The sequence below is a fragment of the Lithobates pipiens genome, unplaced genomic scaffold (genome assembly GCF_037356315.1).
Source record: "Lithobates pipiens isolate NorthernLeopardFrog02 unplaced genomic scaffold, aLitPip1_a1.2 Scaffold_30, whole genome shotgun sequence".
NCBI classification, from domain to species: Eukaryota; Metazoa; Chordata; class Amphibia; order Anura; family Ranidae; genus Lithobates; species Lithobates pipiens.
Window position 1 is genome coordinate 127,956,828 of NW_027507791.1, and position 17,702 is coordinate 127,974,529.

Genomic DNA, 17,702 nt, shown 5'->3' on the forward strand with positions numbered 1-17,702 from the left:
AGGGTCCGAAGAGAAGAGGAGAATGTCATCTGCAAAGAGGGCAGATTGCAAGGTTTGGTCGTGTATGGGGATACCACTAATTCCTTCAGGGGAATTTAGGATTCTTGACAGGGGTTCAATGGCCAAATTAAAAAGTAGGGGAGAGAGTGGACAACCTTGCCGTGTGCCTTTAGTGAGGGGAATAGTCGGAGAGACAAAATCTGGAGTCACCAGCTTGGCAGTTGGGGCAGCATACATCTGGCGCAGGAAATGCAAAACCGGGCCAGAGAAGCCAAAGGTCTGGAGAACCTTAAACAGCCAGGTAAAATTGATGTTATCAAAGGCCTTCTCGGCATCAACCGAGATAATGGCCATGTCACAGTCCGGATTTCGCTTGGCACATTCCAGTGCCAAGAGAACCTTACGGATGTTAAGGGTTGCAGATCTACCATTGGTGAAACCAGATTGAGCTGGGTGAAGAAGAGAGGGGAGGAGCGCCGCTATACGGGATGCAATAATTTTGGACAGGATCTTCACGTCAACATTTATCAGGGAGATCGGTCTGTAAGATCCAGGGTGGGAGGGGTCCTTGCCCTTTTTTGCTATCAGTTTAATATGTGCCTGGGAGCCCGTAGGAAGATAGGAGCCCCCCTTCCAGAGAGCAGTAAACACCTTACACAAGGTGTCAGGAAGGAAGTCCTGAGTAATCTTATAAAATTCCGCAGTATAGCCATCAGGACCTGGGGCTTTGGAGGAGGATAGGTGTTTAATAGTGGATTTAACATCTGCTATTGTGATGGGGGCGTTAATGGCTTCCAGTTGCGGGGCAGTTATTTTTGGCAAGTGGATTTTGGATAATAGTCGATCCGCTAAGGATTGGTCGATAGGGTCAGTGGCGTATAAAGAAGTGTAATATTCAGTGAGAATATTACTAATCTCCTCTGGAGCAGAAGCAAGAGACCCATCTGCACGTTTCAGGGTATGTATGTAGGTGGGGCGATGAAAGCCTGAACAAAGCCTAGAGAGAAGTTTCCCTGCCTTGTTGCCGTATTTATGGAGGCACAGTGTGTGGCAGGAGGAGGTCAGACGTTCCTGTGCATCGGCCCAGAGGTCAAATTCCTGCTTGGCTAATTGCCAGGCAAGAAGGTTAGCATGAGAACGACTGCGCAGAAGGTTGAGATGCATTGTACGTAACTTTTGGCTAGCTAGCAAGTATTGCTTCTTGGAATGTTGCTTATGTCTGGAAACATAGGCTATGATCTTGCCCCTAAGGTAGGCCTTTCCCGCTTCCCAAAACAAGTTAGGGTCATTTAAGTGTGCACCGTTAGTGTCAGTATATTCCGACCAGCTAGTTAACAGCATCTGCTTGAAATCCTCGCTATCTGCTAAATGTGTAGGGAAACGCCACGTGTTTATTGGCGACGAGGGTTTGGCATATAGTAAACGGACTAGGACTGGGCTATGGTTTGTGATTACCATATCTGTAATCTCCGGATCTCTAACGAACGACACTAGGGGCGGGGAAGCAAAAAAGTAATCGAGTCGCGAGAAAGATTTGTGAGGGGGCGAGAAATAAGTGAATTCCCGATCGGTGGGGTGAGCAAGGCGCCAGACATCAGTGAACTGGAGGGTGGAAAATGTCCTATCTAGTGGTGTGGTAGCGGGTGTGCGAGGACCGACCATAGTGATGTCAGGAGGATCCCGATATTGCCTATCCTCTAGCGGGTTAATGACTGAATTAAAGTCCCCACCAACTAAATGTAGAGTTTCAGGCACGTTCGATATCCAAGCCAGCAGGTCTTGGAAAAACGCGGAGTCAGGTGAATTAGGGGCATAGATGTTAGTAAAGGCTAGATCTTTGTTGTTCAAAGAGAGACGTACGGTAAGCATACGCCCACCCGAGTCAGTGCGAACGTCCCGTGTCGTATAGCGAAGGTGTTTGTGTAGGAGAATAACTACACCTGCCTTGCGACCATCCGCAGGTGAGCCAAAGACCTCTCCGACCCAGAGTTTCCGGAGGCGAGAGATGTCGTCAGCGGACAGATGGGTCTCCTGAAGGAGCGCGACATCCGTCCGCACGTTTAAGATGTCTAAGTATTTTCATGCGTTTAGCAGGAGATCTAAGGCCCTTGACATTCCACGTAACCACGGTCAGTTGGGTTCCGCTTGTGTCAGCCATCAGGTGCGTGGTGAGTGCATAAGAGTCTCAGATCTACTATTAAAGGAGATCCGATGGGACTTAGGGTGGGTATTGTAGTAGGGGCGGGTATGTGTATATAAGACGGCACATTGGACAGGGGGGGAGGAGAGAGAGGGGAGGAAAGGAGAGCAGGAAAAGGAGTAGTAGGAAAAGAGTAAAGAAGAGAGAGAAAGACAGGACAGTAAAGCAACTAAACAAGTGTAAACCACATCTTCACTTTTTTCCACACAAGGAACGTTGTAGAAACACATCTCCCAGAGAGTGACCGCACCCCCTGGGAGAGGCAAGATTTGCACCTCGGGGTAGAGGGAGGGGTATAAGGAAAAGCTAGGGGAAAAGGGGGAGGACCCAGGCAAAACAAGGAAGGGGAGGAGGGGGAAGGGAGGAAAAAAGAAGAAAAGGGGAGGGAGGATCAGGGAAGAAGGGTAGGGTAATGGACTGCAGGAGGAATCGGATAGCAGCAGCAAAATAAAATAATGGGAGCATCAATATATCAAGTAACATAGGTAAAAGAAACATAGGTAACAGAAAACAACCAAAACACATCAGTAGACAAGCCTATGGCAGGCAGCCGGGCCTAGGTTATTAAAAACAACAAAGAAAAATGTAAACCATCCCCCCTGTATATACCAATCCGTAACAAAAACGACGGGAGAGGTATAAAGTGAGGGAGCAGTCGCAAACCCAACACACTGAAGGTTCGCAAAACAACTTGCAAAACTGTAGGGCAGCGAACATCCGTCCTGCATTAAATCAATAGGAGTAGCAGGATCACCAACACAAGGAAAGGCGCTGAAGCTCAGCAAAAGGTGATCTTCAGCGAAGGGCTGTGCGGGGAGGATGAGTGGTCGAGCGGCTTCGTTTGTAAGGCGGTTTTTCAGGACTCATACGTTGGGGGGTGCCGGTGTGAGGCTCGAGAGCCGATCCAGGCGAAAGACTTCTGGTTTGAGGGGGCATTGGCCGTGTCCATGTCTGCAGGATAGTTAAGAAAGTGTTCCGCCTCAGCAGGAGAGGTAAACGTGCGGCGGGTACCATCAGAGGAAGTAATATGAAGTACTGCCGGGTATGCTAGAGTAAATTTAACATGGTTGTTGAAGAGGGCCGCACAGATCGGTGAAAAGGCCTTGCGCATCTTCAGGACTTCAATGGAATAGTCAGCAAATAGAAGCAAGGTCGCCCCATCGACAGTCAGGGAACGTTGGGATTGAAATTTTTGTAGAATGGCATGCTTATCAGCATAGTTGAGGTAGCGGACAATGACTGCCCTGGGTTTAGCGCGCTGTTCATTGGGGTGGCCTAGGCGGTGGGCCCGTTCAACAATGCATGGCGTTTTGAGGCCTAATTGCGCAGGAATGGCTTCGGCGCAAATGTCAGTCAGCTGTGCAGCAGTAACCGATTCGGGTAGGCCCACTACCCTCAAGTTGTTCCTTCTGGCCCGATTTTCCAAATCATCGATTTTAATCCAGAGGTCTCTGGTAGAATGGGTAAGGCGTGCTATGGCCGCAGATTGTGCTGTGGTGTCATGAGGGAGATGCGTTCCTCCGCTTGTGTGAGGCGTTGGGCCTGCAGCTGGAGTTCAGTGTGGAGCTGCTCCATGGCCTTTTGTATAGCTGTGTCTATAGTAGCGGTTAGCGTGGGGGTCAGGAGAGACACTACTGCCTGTGCGATGTCAGCAGAGGGGGCTGTGGCAGGGTTGGGAGACAGCGGGGAAGGCTCAGTGAGGCAATGCATAGGCGCCATCTTGGCCACCGTCTCGGCCTGGTCCGTGTCAGCGGCGACCGCCGCGGCGAACGATCTGTGCGCGGATCGCTCCACAAAGCGATCCATCGGCGGCTCAGCTACTCCCGAAGTCCGGTGGGGGGGGGTCCCGAGGCGTATGGCAGGCTTAGAGGCCGGTTTCAGGGGGGTGAGCGGTCGGAGCGGTATCCGCTTACCTCCTCCTCATGTGGCGCCGGAACCGGAAGTCTCCTCTTATTATCTTAATGTCAGCCAAGGCTTCTGAAGGTAAAGTACATTTTTCCACATTCTTTTTTTTTTTTGTTTTTTGAAAAGGAATGTTTATTGAGCATGAAAAAACAGAGAATTACAGAAACACGTGGGGTGCAACATGCACCAAATATACGGATAAAACAGCTGTTAACAATAGCATGGGCTGAGAAAACAGTTCTTTGTTTACAAGTTTAATAGTACATTAACAAGAGTAGTGCGATGTGTTCAGGGAGGGGGAGAAGAGAGGACCTCAGAGATAGGGAGTCGCAGGCAAATCCACAGCCCAGGTTGCGTAAGGTTGTTCAGAGGGGGGGGACATGGAACCATCATCTTGGGGCGGGAGCCCCTCCTTCAGCTACGGGGGTCAACAGGTCTCATCGGGCTGGCCCTTATTAGGTTAGGGGGCATAATAGCTACAGGTTACACTGGGCTGTACACGTATCCGGATCCCCCACCCACTTATCCGATATCTTGGCAAACTTGCCCGGGCAGCCCCTATGTGTACACAGCAACTTCTTATAGGGGAGAGTGGCGTTAACAGCTGCCTTCCATTGCCAGGCAGTGGGGGATGTTGAGCTCAACCAGGTGCGGGCTATCTGCAGCCTGGCAAGATATAGAGTCTCTTGCAGGAAGGTAGTCAGAATTCTTGTCTCCTCGGGTACAAGGAGAATCCCCAGCAAACGCTGGCGGGGACAGAGCGTCAACGGGGAGCCCATTTGGTCATGGAGGAAGTCAACAATCTGTTTCCAGTAAGCCTGCAGTTCAGGACAGGACCAAAGGAGATTGTAGAACGTGGCTTGGGGATCACCACACTTAGGGCAGGACGGATCATAGCCAGGCCTAAATTTGGACAGCCGCCTAGGGGTTAAATATGACCTGTGTAGCATGTAAAGGTGTGCAAGTCTGTCTGAGAGTTTAGGGGAGACCAGCTTAGGAGTATCTAACGCAGTTTCCCAGTCCGCGTCCTCGATAACCCCCACGCCCGCCTCCCATCTAGTCTTAAGTCGGTATGCACGGATGGTTGCCCCCGGCGTGAGTAAGTAGAAGAAAGAAATCATTTTCTTAGGGTCGTCTCCTAGTACCGCCGTCACTATCGGGACCATCTCAAGTCTGGGGATAGGGGATCCGAATTGAGAATTAAGGGCATGGCGGAGCTGAAGGTATCTAAAGAACATTCGGTTAGGGAGGCCGAATTCGTCTTTAAGGGCTTGGAAGGGTCTGATATTTCCATTGGTAATGACCTGGGACAGAAAAATAACGCCCTCGGCCAGCCACAGAGCGGCCGGGGATTCTAGATAGTTCAGGGAGCAGGGGGTTATCCCAAAGGGGTGTGTGGGAGTGGAACCTGGTGGCCCCAGTAATGGACGTAGCCTGCTGCCAAACCAAGCAATGATGGGACAGCATGCCACTCCCCGGGGTGGGTAATCCCCGGGGCCGCGCATAATGAGACGGAGCGGATACATGACCGGAGTGGCGTAGCGATCCCTGTCAATCTGATTAAAATAATAGAAGTGGGACAGTTGGGAGGCCAGGTAATAGTAAAGGTCTGGTAGGGCAGTGCCGCCCAGGTGTGAAGGACATTTCAGAACACTCCATGAGCGCTTGTGCCGAGACGAGCCCCAGACGAACGTATTTAAGAGGGCCTCCAAGGATTTAAAGGTTCTGAGTGGGATTCGCAGGGGAGCGTGCCAGAACGTATAGAGCAGCTTGGGGAGTAGGATCATTTTGACCAAATTTACACAGCCCATCACCCCAAGGGGGAGACGGGACCAAGTCTGGGTTTTATGTTTAAGCAGGGCGAACAAAGGGTTCTATGTTTAAGGTGGTGTAGTCAGTTAAAGATCGTGAACATTGCACTCCCAGATATTTTATTAGACTTGCCCTGACCAGGGGCAGTGCCGCCTGATCAGCGGATGGGGCTCCCAGATCCAGGGGAAGGATCTGGGACTTGGACCAATTGATCCGTAGTCCAGAGTATTCCCCAAACTGCTCTATCAGCCGTAGGGCCACCTGCAAAGAGGAGCCCGAGTCCTCCAGATACAACAACATATCGTCTGCGTATAAGCTGAGGGTTTCCGTCAGAGGGCCCGAGCGCAGGCCTTTAATGTGCGGGTGAGCACGAATGGCAATGGCCAACGGTTCAACTGCCAGCGCATATAAAAGGGGGGACAGTGGGCATCCCTGGCGAGTACTCAGAGACAGAGGGAAGGAGTCCGAGATCCTGCCATTAACCTGGATCCGGGCAGTGGGAGCGCTATACAAAAGCTGAAGCCATTTGATGAAGTTAGGACCAAAGCCAAAATTGGTCAGGCATTCCCATAAGGGGAGGGACATTGTGACAAACATGTGAGCGTAGAACGTGTGCAGTTCTGGGACTAGTGTGTCTTTGAAATGAGTGTAGAATTCCAGGGGCAGCCCGTCCGAGCCAGGCGCTTTGGAGGATGGAAGGGAGGCAAGTGCCTCGGCAATACAGTCGGGGGAGATGGGGGGCCTCCAGGAGGGATCTCTGCTCAGGGCCGATAGAAGGGAACCTAATGGTGCGGAGAAATCGGGTAAGGTCAGTGTGCGAGTGTCGCATTGTGGAGGTGTATAGGGTGGAGTAGAACATTCTAAACTCCTGTAGTATCAGGTCGGGGTCAGAAAGCACGTCACCGGTGTTGCTACGGTGCTGAACCACTACCGGGGGGCTGTGGTCCAGCCGGGCCATATAGGCTAACAGTTTACCTGCTCGCTCGCCGTGCTCAAACACACGCTGTCTACTGAAAAATAGTCCCTGCTTCGCTTTCTCATGGTGGTCGGTCAATCAGGACTGAAGGCAAAGCTGGGTGGCGTGTTCCAGGGAAGGGTCTGCCACAAATAGTTGCTCAAGGGACTGTAGGCGATCCTCAGCCTGTGTCAATGCCTGTCTAGAATTAGCCTTATATCTATTGATACGGGTGGACAAGAGCAGCCTAGCATGAAGCTTGAATGTCTCCCAGATTGACCCAGGGGATGCTGATCCCGAGTTTGAGCGGAGAAAGAAAGCCATTTCCCTCTGTATTTCCTCTAATCCCGGGATAACCGTAAGCCAGAAGGGGTTCAGCCTCCATATGCGGGGGGGGTGCAGTCAAAGGCAGTCGCAACGTCAACCAGTATGGGGAATGGTCCGACAGCACCCTGGCGTCAAATCCAACGTCCAGTAATTCGGGTAGCAGGGAAGGGGAGAACAGGGCCATGTCTATATGGGACAGGGTACGTCGAGAGGGGGTAAAACAGGAGAAGGCCTTTGTGGTCAGATGCTTATGTCTCCAGGAGTCTGTCATGGCTAGTTCAGCTGCAAACCTACCAAACCTAGTGGTATGAGGGGGGGGGGGGGCACTCGATCAGTTGTGCCAAGTCTGTCAAGGCCGGGGTTAAGGGTCTTGTTGAAGTCCCCTATCCAAATCACCGGTACTGTGGGGAATTTGGTCTTAAAAGTGAGACCCTCTTGCAGGGCCTGAAACTGGAAGGGCGGTGGTATGTAGAATGCCATGATAAGCAGCGTCAGACCACTCACGGTGGCATGCAAAAACAGAAATCTACCATGTGGGTCTGAGCGCAAGTCATGTAACTGGAACTGCACAGTTTTAGCAATTAAAATGGCTACTCCTCGGGAGTGGGAGGTGTAGGGGGCACTGTACATCCAGCCGACCCAGGGTTTTCTGAGCGCCCTTTGGGATTGGCCTGTGAGGTGAGTCTCGACGAGGATCGAGATGTCTACCCTCAGGCGTTTAAGGTTGGTAAGGACAGCCAGTCTCTTGGGTTTGGTTCCAAGGCCCCTGACATTCCAGGTTTCAAACTTAAGCGCAGCCATGAAACATGCAGGTATGTGTTGATCCACTGCCGGCCCCCAAAACGGAGAGTACGGGCAGGCATGGTGCACGGACAACCACTGGATCCTCCCAGGCTAGTATCCACATAAACAAGAACACATCTTTAGTAAAACTACAGCTGTAAATAACACGGTACATAACGTAAATACCATTTAAAACAGATGTAACAGTGCCTACACTGGACCAGCGGGGCAGAACAGTAAAACGGTCACTCGCCGCAGCCGCGGTAGTGACTGCTGGCCAGGGAAACATAGCATTTGTGGGCGCAATTATGACAAACTGCAGAGCAGACAGTGTAACGGGTTGCGGGGAGTATATTTTCCAGAGCAAGAGTCAGCCGGTCGTCTGAGAGACCAAAAGGAAACATAGCGTGGGGTGCAGTCAGGGGAAGAGGGGAAGACCATGATGTGCAAACAAGTAGATCGTAGGGGGTGGCGGGTGAGCATAGAGATAAAAATAAAAATAGGGGGTCCAAGCAACACAGGGGTATCTCCGTATGCGCCAGCAGGAATGGATAGGGAAGGGGGGGAAGCAAAAGTGGAGTGGAGCAAGGGCAATGGCATCACATCCTGATGCAGGTCCCCCCGCATAATCCGCGACCATCTTCCCATAGGCGTTCGTTGCTGAAAAGGCGAAGGAGGATGCGCCCACCGGCCACCACCCGATCAGCTATGCAGAGGAGGCGGACAGTTTAGGGGGTATCGAGAACTGTATATCCGGGGCTCAGAGGGAGTTTGGTGATGGGCACCACATATGTCAGCAGCATAGCTTTCTACCGGACCGGGGGTGACAACAGCAACAGGGATGGCAGTTCATAGGATCGGTGGGAGAAGAGGGGGGGGATACGACAGGGGAGTCAGGTAAGAGCAGGGGTCACTCACGGTTGTTGAAGTGAATAGGTATGCACTCCTCAGGGGCTGCAGCGGTCATCTTTGAACAGGGCCCCGTGCCTCTCCCTGTTCCAGCCACGAAGAGGCCGCGGCAGGGTCTTCGAAAAAATGTCTTGCCCTCGCGGGTCACTCGGAGCCGAGCAGGAAACAGCATTGCATATGGTAGATGGCGAACACGCAGCTGGCACTTGACCTCGGTGAATTGCGCTCGCTTCCGCTGAAAAATCCGGGAACACCGCCACCGTAACATTGTCGACCGATATATTGCCCCGTTCGCGAGTGAGACGAAGCACTGTATCCCGATCCCTGTAGTTAAGCAGCTTAGCAATGAAAGTCCACGGGGGTGTGCCGGCTGGCGGCAGACGAGCCGCCAGGCGGTGCGCTCGTTCAACCACGAATGTGGAGGAGAAGGATTCCCTGCCGAAGGTTTTAATGAGGAGGTTTTCCAAGTATGTGGAAGGATCGGAGCCCTCCGAGCGTTCCGGGAGACCCATGAAGCGAAGGTTGCACCTGCAGAGTCTATTTTCCATGTCGTCTTATGCCTGCTTATGGAAGACGACACTGAGATGGTGTTGTAGGCGCTCCACCGAAGTTTGTAGAGGAGGAATGTCCACCTCCACGTGGTCCACCCTTCATTCGGCCTCGGACACCCTGCCCCTCAATTTCTGCAAGTCGTGCCGAATATGGGAGATGTCCACCTTAACCTCCTCTATCTTGGTAGTGAGTGCGGTTTGGCAGGAGGAGACAGCCTCAAGGATCTTGGCAGTGTCATTAGTGGGAAGCTCCTCCGCGGTACGAACGGGGCCGGCGCCATCTTCCTCCGCCGCGTCCTGGCCCTCGTGGCGGAACTTAGCCAGCTTAGCGACCGCCTCGGAGGGTCTTTTAGTTGGCGACATGAGGGGCAGAGTGATCACAAGGTCCCCGGGCTTCGTTGTGGTAAGTATCGAAGATAAATCCCCAAAGGATAAGGTAGAAGGATAAAGTCTCAGACGGAGCTCTCACTCAACACGTCCTACACCATGAAGCTCCAGGCCACGCCCCCCATTTTTCCACATTCTTTAAACTGTTTTTCATGGACATTTTAGACTTCAAGGCTAATGGTACTTTTACACTGCAGAGCTTTCCCAGGGTTGACCTAGTAATCCACTTTTCTAGTGCCTTTTTAAACCAAAACTTTAATCGTCTTCGTGTGAAACTATTTCTTTGTTGATTTGGATGCATGCTTTGGGTCGTTGTGATGCTGAAAGAGGAAGTTCTTCTTCATGTTCAACTTTCTAGCAGAAACCTGAAGGAGGTTTTGTGTCAATATTGATGGTATTTGGAACAGTTCATAATTCCCTCTATCTTGAATAAGACCCTTGTTCCAGCTGAAGAAAAACGGCCTCAAAACATGATGCTGCCACCACCATGCTTCACTGTGTGTATGGTGCTCTTTTGGTGATGTGCAGTGTTGTTTTTGTGCCAAACATATCTTTTAGAATTATGGCCAAAAAGTTCAGACTCCAGCTGCGTTTTTGCGAAATTTAGTTGGGCTTGGATGCCTATTAATAAGAAAAGGCTTCCGTCTTGCCACTCTATACCATAGACCAGGCATATGAAGAATACGGGAGATTGTGGTCACGTGTGTCACACAGCCAGTACATGGACCTGACAGATATTGCACACTATCCGGTGGCTATAAACTGTCAGGTGAGAGCATTTGGGCGGCGCCATTGCTGCTCGACCGCTCTCATGCACCCCTGGTACGCCCTGCTATGCTTACCAGGCTCCGCTTGCCCATCTGCGGGCCCAGGACCATCATGGCAGATGGCAGCGGCTGGAGGGGAAGGAGAAGAGCGGACACACTTCCACTCACCTTCCTTTCTTTCCAGAAAGCAACGTCTCTGAAGTCCCTTCCAGGTCCAGCTCTGAGTCCCCGGCTCGCTCAGGCAGGAAATAATGTTTTGCAATGCAATCTGCATTGGAAAACATTTAGTGGGGCACAGGTGAGACATGTAAGGTATTTTAGATCCTGCACATCTCAATAAAGAGAACCTGTCACCAAAAAAATAAATAAATCACATAGGGGAAGTTTTTTCCCCCCCATATGATGAAAAAAGTTAAGTAAAATTTCCCCCCCCAAATTTTTTTTTGAGGCCCCCTACATACATTAACATAAACGCATGTTTCGGGGGTGCATACGCATGAAAACTTTGATTGAGATGCACATTTTACATCTCTTCACATACACCGGAGTGAGAGAAATAATTCTTACACTAGACCTCCTCCATAACACTACACTGATACCTATAGGGGGCTTCTGAAGCATCTCCTATAGAAAATATAGGGTGCTGAAGTTTGACGCCATTTTACAAGGTGCACAATAATTTATGGTTTGCCATGTTAGGTATCTATTTACTTGGTTCAACCTTGTCTTTTATATTTTACCATCATTTATTGCATTTGTTTGCCCTTAAATTCACATTAGTGTGTTTTTACCAAAATTTGGCATTTCCTAGACCTTTGCGGTAATATCATGTGACATAAAAAATTACCACTATTTCGTTCTCTAGGGTGTCTGCTTTCAGAAAATATATAATGTTTGGGGGATTTGTGTAATCTTCAGGCCTAAAATTATTTTTTTAATCATGTGCTAAAAATGCAAAAATGGCTCTGGCAGCGAAAGGGTTAATGTTGCTGTAGGCCTCTTGGCAGCCTCCCTGACCATTTTTCTTCTTTTCATGAATTTTGGTGGGACTCCCAGTTCTTGGAAATGTCACTGTTGTGCCATATTTTCTCCACTTGATGACTGTCTTCACTGTGTTCCATGGTATATCTAATGCCTTGGAAATTCTTTTGTACCCTTCTCCTGACTGATACCTTTTAACAATGAGATCCCTCTGATGCTTTGAAAGCTCTCTGCGGGCCATGGCTTTTGCTGTAGGATGCGACTAAGAAAATATCAGGAAAAACCTACTAGAACAGCTTAACTTTATTTGGGGTTGATCAGAGGCACTTTAACCACTTGACCACTGGGCACTTAAACACCCTTAATAACCAGACCAATTTTCAGCTTTCGGTGCTCTCACATTTTGAATGACAATTACTCAGTCATGCAACACTGGACCTATATGAAATTTTTGTCCTTTTTTTTCACACAAATGGAGCTTTCTTTTGGTGGTATTTAATCACCGCTCAGTTTATTTTTTGTGCTATAAAAGAAAAAATACAGAAAATTCTGTAAAAAAATGAATTTTTCTTTGTTTCTGTTATAAAATTTAGCAGATTAGTAATTTTTTCTTCATAAATTTTGGCCAAAATTTATACTACTACATATATTTGGTGAAAATAAGTACAAATTGGTTGATATTATTTGGTCTTTGTGAAAGTTATAGAGTCCACAAGCTATGGTGCCAATATCTGAAAATTGATCACACCTGAAGTACTGACGGCTTATCTCATTTCTTGAGACCCTAACATGCCAGAAAAGTACAAATACCCCCCAAATGACCCCTTTTGGGAAAGAAGACATTCCAAGGTATTTAGTAAGAGGCATGGTGAGTTTTTTTAAGTTGTCATTTTTTCCCACAATTCTTTGCAAAATCAAGATTTTTTTTACTTTTTTTTTTTTTTCCACAAAATTTTCATATTATCAGTTTATTTCTCACACACAACATATGCATACCACAAATTACACCCCAAAACACATTCTGCTATTACTCCCGAGTACAGCGATACCACATGTGTGAGACTTTTACACAGCGTGGCCACATACAGAGGCCCAACATGCAGGGAGCGCCATCAGGCGTTCTGGAGCACCCAGGACAATTCTGACATTTCTCTCCTACATGTAAAAATCATCATTTATTTGCTAGAAAATTACATAGAATCCCAAAACATTATATATGTTTTTTTAGCAAACACCCTGGAGAATACAATGGTGGTCGTTGCAACTTTTTATCTCGCACGGTATTTGCGCAGCAATTTTTCGAATGCTTTTTTTTTGGAAAAAAAAACAGTTTTGTGCTTAACCACTACAATACAGGGCACTTTCGCCCCCTTCCTTCCCAGCCCAATTTTCAGCATTCATCGCTCTAGCGCTTTCAGGGACAATTTCGCGGTCATGCTACACTGTACCCAAATGAAATTTTTATCATTTTGTTCGCACAAATAGAGATTTATTTTGGTGGTATTTATTCACGACTCCGTTTTTTATTTTTTGCGATATAAGCGCAAAAAAGTGGAAATTTGGAAAAAAAACAATATTTTCTTTTTTCTATTTTAAAAGAAATCCAATAAAATCAAATTTTGTCATAAATTTAAGCCAAAATGTATTCTGCTACATGTTTTTGGTAAAAAAAATTCTGTTAAGTGTATAATAATTGGTTTGTGTGATCACGGACATATGTACGCAAATGATCATGTACATATGTGTGCAGGTGATCACGTACATATGTGTGCACATAATCATTGGGACAAGTGATTTTAGTAGGACATATGTGGGGGACATGTTTTTATTATTAGGGACATGTGTTTTTATTTTTTGGGGACATGTATGTTTTGGGGACATGTGTGTTATGGGGACATATGTGGGGACTGTGTTTACACTGTGTGGTGTGTTGTGTGTTTACACTAGACTGAAGATCAGTGAGTAAAAAGCTGTAAAAAACAGCTCATACTCACTGATCATCAGCCGGCTGCAGCAATCTGCTCTCCTCTCCTCAGCGATGACTTCTGTGTGAGGAGAGGAGGAGCCGATTGCCTAGCAACCGGCTGTTTGTTTACATCACATGACGGCCGTGATTGGACACGGCTGTCATGTGATCAGGAGGGCCAATCACAGAGCCCTCCTGCCGATCTGAGATGCGCCGTGTCCCGGTGACACGGGCGCATCGGGATCGTGCCGCTGCGCGGGCACGCGCGCGATCCCGCTCCTCCTGATGGACGTTCCTGAACGTCCTATCAGGAGTAGACGGCTCCCACCCGGCCGTATATGTGCATTGGCCGGGTGGGAAGTGGTTAAAAAAAAAAAAAAACACAGTAAAGTTAGCCCAATTTTTGCATAATGTGAAAGATGAAGTTACGCTGAGTAAATAGATACCTAATATGTCACTCTTCAAAATTGCACATGCTCGTGGAATGGCGCCAAACGTCGCTTCTTAAAAATCCCCATAGGTGACGATTACATTTGTTTTTACTGGTTACATGTTTTGAGTTACAGAGGAGGTCTAGGGCTAGAATTATTGCTCTCGCTCTAACGTTCACAGCGATACCTCACATGTGTGGTTTGAACACAGTTTTCATATGTGGGCGGGACTTGCCTATGCGTTCGCTTCTGTATGCGAGCACATGGAGACAGGGGCGCTTTTAAAAAAAAAATTTTTTTTATTGTTCATTTTACTTTATTTATTTATTTTTTTGATCACTTTTATTCCTATTACAAGGAATGTAAACATCCCTTGTAATAGGAATATGGCATGACAGGTTCTCTTTACAGTGAGATATGGGGTCAATAAGACCCCGCATCTCACCTCTAGGCTGGGAAGCCTAAAAAAAAAAAAAAAAAAGGATTCTGGCTTTGATCGTATTGGCGAGTCGGTAGAAGCACCGGAGGGCGGCGGGAGGGGGGGGGGCATGTCTATGGCTGGGTATTGCAGGGTATCACCGACTATGGCTGGGTATCTCCGAGTATGGCATTGCAGAGTATTGCGTTGCAGAGCATTGCAGGATATTGGCGGGTATTGCAGAGTGTTGCAGGGTATTGGCGGGTGTTGCAGAGCATTGCAGAGTTTTGCAGGGTATTGGCGGGTGTTGCAGAGCATTGCAGAGTTTTGCAGGGTATTGGCGGGTGTTGCAGAGCATTGCAGAGTGTTGCAGGGTATTGGCGGGTGTTGCAGAGCATTGCAGAGTGTTGCAAGGTATTGGCGGGTGTTGCAGAGCATTGCAGAGTGTTGCAGGGAATTGAGGGGTTAATTTTCGGTGAGCAGCGAGGTGGGCACTGCAGATGCAGCCCACATCGCTGCTGACACCGATCTCTTCCCCCTCCGCTGTACCGATCAGTACAAAGAGGGGGAGGGAGGAACCGGCGTCATCTTGTTTACACTCATTTGACGGAGCGATCACGTGGTAAACGGCCGCGATGAGCGCCCGTTTACCGTGATCCGTGATGTGCCGAGTCCACAGGATGATCACGGATGCTCTCAAATGTGCGCCCCAGGGGGCGTGCGAGAGCGGAATTCTGGGAGGACGTCATATGACGGCTTCCCAGAGTTAAACAGCCGCCCTGTAGCCGTCATTCGGCTATGGGCCGGTTGTTAAGTGGTTAAATTGTGGCAGGTGTATACTGACTCCTATTTAACATGAGTTTGAATGTGATTGCTTAATTCTGAACACAGCTACATCCCCATTTTTAAGAGGGGGTGCACACTTATGCAACAACATTTTTTTAAGTTTTTCTATCCCCCAATTTGAGTTTGTTGTTCAATTGAGTTGTACAGTTTACAGTAGGCCACATTAAAGGTAGAAAAAGTTCTGAAGTGATTTATCTTTGTCTCATTTTTTTTCATCACAGAAACCTGACATTTTAACAGGTGTGTAGACATTTTATATCCATTGTATGTCATAAGGAATAATGGCCATCTCCAAACCTACCTTTATGATGTATAAGACCACTGAACATGATGAGTAATGCAGTGCCAGCCCTGGGCGGACCTCTTAATGTAAAAGGTGGTATATTCATCATCCACCAGTATGCCATTGAATTTTGATATTCTGAAATGTTCAATATATGCAGTTTTTTCTAAAATGCACTTTTTATTTAAAATGAGTGTTTTTGATGTTTTTCCTTTGAGGCATATTTGTTTTCCATAGGATTATATAAAATGCGTTCTTAATACCCATCATATATGTTTTGTTTTTGTAGTTGGGCTGATGCTCAGACTCAGATTCAGAATATTGCAGCATCTTTTGATCAAGAGGCAGCGGCTATTCTCATGGCCAGGCTGGCTGTTTACAGAGCAGAGACTGAAGAGGGTCCAGATGTCTTGAGATGGCTTGATCGGCAGCTCATTCGACTGGTAAGATATTGTCAGCAATGATTTATACGTAAAGTTGGCCGTTATATGAAAAACATATGAAATATTTGCAAGTTATGCTAACAATTAACGTGAATGTAAAGTCAGAAGGTTTTTTATCTTAATGCATTCTATGCATTAAAATAAAAAAACCTTCTGTATGCAGCAGCCACCCTAATACTCACCTGAGATCCATTTAGATCCAGCGATGTTTTAGGAATGTTTCGGCTGCCCTGGACTCCCCTCCTCATTGGCTGAGACAGAACTGCGGCTGTGAAAGTCAGTCCGCCAAAGAGAATAGAAAGGGGGTGGGTCGAGGTCGGGCCACAGTTCTGTGTCTGAATGGACACAGGGAGCTGTAACTCGGCTCAGTGCCCCCATAGCAAGCTGCTTGCTGTGGGAGCACTGAACAGCAGGGAGGGGCCAGGAGCACCAAAGAGGGACCTGAGAAGAAGAGGATCTGGGCTGCTCTGTGCAAATCCACTGCACAGGGCAGATAAGTATAACAGTGAGTTTAAAAAGGGAGAATCAACACTTGAATTAATTAGAAATAAAGTGAAAAATCACGGACTCTGGTGGGGTGTCTCGGCGTTCGATAACAGACTCCAAGGAGAGGATGGACTTGGATATGAGAGTACCAAGAGAAGGTAACTACAAAGGGAAACACTGCAGTGTAATTATCACAGTATCAAGTAGAAAATATCTATTAATCTATTAGAACTTCCACAAAAGAGACCACCTTCACCATAACACAGTAAAAAACTATTTGAGACAACGTTGTCAAAAATCAGAATAAAAGAAAGGAAAGACCTGGGATTAAATGCATTACCCTCTTTCACACTACCAGTCAAACCTATGCACTAATGCGGCACCTCAAAGGGGCAGCGATGGTGAAGGAATTACTCAATTACATCAATACTAAACAATGAAAAGGCACATCAAAAACAGTCCTTAAACCCAATAGGGGAAGAAAAAAAAACAATCTGGACTGTTTGCTGGATTTTCCAGTGTTTGCATTAACTTGTAGGCATACAAGGAATAGTTCAACAAGCATGTGAAGCGGGCTAACGGAGAACGAAGATAGGAAGGACTAATTGGTAAAACTTCAGCCTGAGGTATGAAGGTGAGGGGACCACCATTCGGCGGTGGTGATACAGTAAGGATGAGAAAATTGGGAAGGTTGTCCCTGGAACAAGCTCACCCAAACCCATGCTGATGTTCCGTTCTTACTAGCAGGACTGTTCACAATGATGGCAATCCGCCAATGTATTCGCCTTCCAGGTTCCACAAACCTCCAGATTAGCAGTGGAGCCGATGCACAGGTGGAGGTGTATGTGATAGTAACATCAACTCTGCAGTCTTCTGAGCCCAAACAGCTTGGTGCACGCCATGAAAGCAGATAGCTGTGCGTGCTGGAAATTGATCAGGCTGGGCGGCAGGTGAAGCCAGGTCAAATGACTTTGAAACGCCAGTGCATTTCACTCACATCACGTGAGTTTCATCAGGGCACTGTGACAGTCTAAAACCAGAGTCTATAACAGGTAAACTAGGTACCTCCCATTTTGGATTGAGTCACTTAACATGACTGTGACTTTAAAGAGACACGGCAGAAAAAAATCCTAGTAATACTTAAAAATAGTCACTAATGTGAATAAAGCACACATATAAAAACCCATAAGACCGTCTTCATTGTTTAGTATTGATCCACAAATTTTTTAGTAATTCCTTGGCCATCGATACC

At 47.7% G+C, this 17,702-nt stretch overlaps 1 protein-coding gene across 2 annotated transcripts in view; it reads left to right on the forward strand.

The window, feature by feature from the left end:
* The window catches only part of SEC23A (SEC23 homolog A, COPII component), a 256,161-nt gene that overhangs the window by 178,893 nt on the left and 59,566 nt on the right, over positions 1 to 17,702 (forward strand). For both annotated transcript variants that reach the window (XM_077464838.1, XM_077464839.1), the window contains one exon: positions 15,811 to 15,964. In XM_077464838.1, the coding sequence (XP_077320964.1) occupies positions 15,811 to 15,964 (154 nt within the window). The remainder of the gene's footprint in view (positions 1 to 15,810; positions 15,965 to 17,702) is intronic.